This window comes from Meleagris gallopavo, unplaced genomic scaffold (assembly GCF_000146605.3).
Source record: "Meleagris gallopavo isolate NT-WF06-2002-E0010 breed Aviagen turkey brand Nicholas breeding stock unplaced genomic scaffold, Turkey_5.1 ChrUn_random_7180001841832, whole genome shotgun sequence".
NCBI lineage: Eukaryota > Metazoa > Chordata > Aves > Galliformes > Phasianidae > Meleagris > Meleagris gallopavo.
The window spans coordinates 1-3350 of NW_011110925.1; the positions used below are offsets into that span (position 1 = coordinate 1).

Below are 3350 nucleotides of genomic sequence, written 5' to 3' on the forward strand. Positions count from 1 at the left end.
GCGGGCGGAGCAGAGCCGGGGCTGGCGGGGGCAGCGCGGCGCGGGCGGCGGAGCGGCGGGATGCGGCAGTGCCGGGCCGCGGGGCTGGCGGGGCTGGCCACGGTGCGCAGGGCTGGCTGGGTGCTGGCCTGAGTGCGCAGGGCTGCCGCCGGAGGGGCCAGACTGCGGTGGCTGATGGGACCGGAACCGCGAACGCCTCTGTTTTTTTGGCTTCTTTCCCAGCTCATGCACCTCTCTGCTCCTTTATGAAATTTCTGTGGGAGAGAATGGATATTCTCAGTTTGCTTCTTGTTTTCTTCTCGGCAGTGGCTGTGAGCAGAGCCCAGGTGCAGCAGGAGACGGCGGCAGAGACCAGCGAGGGCATCGGCATCAACATCACCTGCTCACACCCCAACTTACGATCCGAGGAGAGCATCCACTGGTACCGTCAGCTCCCGGGCCGAGGACCCACATTCATCGCGAGCGCCGTTAAAGGCTCCAAGGAGGTTCCGGACCTCGAGGGGCGGCTGTGGGTGTCGGCAGACCGCCGCTCCAGTGCCATCTGGGTCGCGCGGCCCCGGCTCGGGGACGCGGCGGTGTATTACTGCGCCGTGGGCGCACAGGAATCGAAGCCGGGGCTGCGGCCGGGCACGAACCACTTAGGGCGGGGCGGGAGCGCAGTGCCGTCCGGGCCCGCAGGGGGCGCTGCCTGCATGGCCGCCAAACTCCATCCTGACCAGGGTGCACCTTCCTGAAACGAGCACTGCACCCGCAGCACTGATTTACTGCTGCCAATGTGAGTCAGACACAGCTGAGCCTGAGGTTGGCAGGTCAGCGCGCCATGTGTTTGTGGGAACTGCAGGACTGACTGCATGAGGTGTGTTTGACACCAGAGGGACATTCACGCAGTTCTGTTCCATCTTCTCTCTTCTCCTCCTTCCCCACTGAAGCACATATATGAAAAAGGGATTTCCATTCCCAAAAGCCTGCTGGATGGCTTTTGCCCGTGGCCTCTCACACACTCCTACTTTTTCAGGTGGGGACATCAGTGGTTATGATCTCCATTTGCAGGACGTGTGGGTATAGTTGTGGGAAGGTACACTGCAAGTGAAAGGCTGATTGTCACTTCCTCTGCAATAGCCAGGCATATCTCCTTCAGCTGCAAGGTTTAGTGACCAAGAGGGCAGCTTCTGTGGTGTGTCTTAACCTTTCTTTCTTCTGCGAATAGAGAAGGGTCACCTTAAGCACCCATCTTATACTCACCAAGAGCAAAGCCATTCTCCCCAAGCAGCTCTGGGGACCATCCATGGTGGGAGTTTACACTGAAAGCTCAAAGTGAGATGCCAACATCTTTACTTAGTGTTAAAAGAGGAAAAGGAGATCACTCTGAGCAGGGCCTCCACAGTACAGGATTTGCCTGATCCTACGTTTGAGGATCTTGGTACCCGGGAGAAGACATCTCAGTGTTCTGTATTTGGGCTTTTGCATTCCCCATGTGACTGAGGGAATGTACACAGATTCTGCTGAATTCAGAATCCAGTCCTACTTTCATTGACACGTCTCAGTGCAGGTGGTGATACCTGCTCTCACAGAGGGTCTGTCCTGGAGAAGGGTAGGCTTGTAGCTGGTAGCAGTACTGACTTGTGCATCCATTCATCTGTAGGTAACTTGGAACACAGAGTTTTGCCCCCTGGATCTGGAGGTTGAATGCATGGGAAAATGGAGGAGACAGAATGCCATCAAACATGAGACAAATTTGCCATCCCAGTTCCTGATGGCCTTTGGAACCATCATTCTCTGAGTCTTCTTCCCCAGCACAGCTCCACCCAAACCAAGAGGAACATTCTTCCCAAAGAGTTTGATGGGAGTTCTGGCTTCCCTGGGCCTTCCCCAGGCACAGAGATCACCTTCTGAGAATGACATTCATGAGCATTCCCATTCACGGGACGTTCTCAAGAGTCAAGGAGAACTGCGTAAGGAGAAACACATCAAGGCAGGGACTAACCGCCATCGGTGGTGGAGGAATCACAGAATCACCAAGGTTGGAAAACGCCTACAGGATCATCCAGTCCAACCATCCAGTAATCACCAATAGTTCTCACTAAACAATATTCCTCAACACAACGTCCAGATGTTCCTTGAATGCTTCCAGAGTCGGTGACTCCACCACCTTTCTGGGCAGCCCATTCCAGTGCCTGACCACTCTTTCAAAGAAGTAGTATTTCCTAATGTCCAGCCTGAATCTCCTCTGGCATAGCTTGAAGCCAGTCCCTCTAGTCCTATTGCTGGTTACACAAGAGAAGAGGCTCACCCCCAGCTTACTACATCCTCCCTTCAGGTAGTTATAGAGAGCAACTCTCTCCTGAGTCTCCTCTTCTCCAGACTACAAGGAACATCCTGGAATCTCTTCCTCTCCTTCAACAGAAAGTGCTTGAAAAGTAAATGTCTGCAGTGTGCACTGACCTCCAGAAACGAGAGGAGCTTGTTCTCACCAAAGACATTATTTTTCCTTTGGTCAATTCTACACAGGTAGGGGGGGGAAAAAAACACCAACAAAGAAGGAAACACTAAGGGATGCAAAAACTGTTTAATGAGTCTGACGAGAGAAATTATGCCACCCCAAGCAGAGGCCCTGTGTGCAGCGTGCAGCAAAAGCAGACAGGAATCAGTTCCCCTATCCTATGACAGTATTGGCACAGAGCCCTGTCTCCCAGCCCAGAATTTTTGGGAGATGAGCAGGTCAGTCAGGGTTCATTTTTTGGGGTACTAACAGAGATCTCTAAAGGGAAAAGACAAGAATGATATTAGATAGGAAGAGTGAGTACAAGAGAGTATCAGTAGACTTTCTCCACGTTGTCAGAGGCTCTAGGCTGGCCTGTAATACATGTGTGTCTTGCAGGGCAAAAACAGCATCACAACATTTATTCTTTGGTCCAGAGTCATGTTCAGCATTTCTGGTGGTCTTTGTCCGGGGCATCATCCAGCACATTCAGCAGGGGTTGCACCTTCTGCCACAGTAGCGGTTGGAAATGCAGGAGAGGTCAAAGCCTCCAGAGGAGATGGGCACGCCCTCAGAGCTGAGGATGCTGCCAACAGCAGCGGAGGTGGAGGATCCGACGGCGGTGTTCTGCGGGAAGGAGCTGAGGATGGGTCCGGGCAGGGTCACCACCACGGGAGAGGGCTGGATGACAATGGTGGAGTTCTGGCACTGCCTGACACAGGGCTCATTGCAGCTGCTGGCCAGAGGGGTTGGGCCACAGGGCTGGCATGGCTGGCACTGGTCACAGCAGGACATGTCTCAGGGATGGAGGTGCACCTGTACGGGGAGAGCGAGGGAGCAAGCAGAAGAGTGGGGATGCATGAGGAGCAGC

The 3350-nt window shown here is 54.1% G+C and overlaps 1 protein-coding gene and 1 gene segment (V, D, J or C); one reads left to right on the forward strand and one right to left on the reverse strand.

Moving 5' to 3' along the window:
- The first annotated feature begins 42 nt into the window (after positions 1–42).
- On the forward strand, positions 43–734 carry LOC104915671. The segment is given in 1 exon segment: positions 43–734. A coding segment is annotated over 1 exon segment (489 nt).
- Positions 735–2394: 1660 nt separating this feature from the next.
- Positions 2395–3288, reverse strand: LOC109364298 (feather keratin Cos1-1/Cos1-3/Cos2-1-like). The gene has a single exon (XM_019610953.2). It carries the CDS (start codon positions 3272–3274, stop codon positions 2969–2971), a length of 306 nt encoding a protein of 101 aa, XP_019466498.1. The 5' UTR covers positions 3275–3288; the 3' UTR covers positions 2395–2968.
- Between the last annotated feature and the right edge of the window lie 62 nt (positions 3289–3350).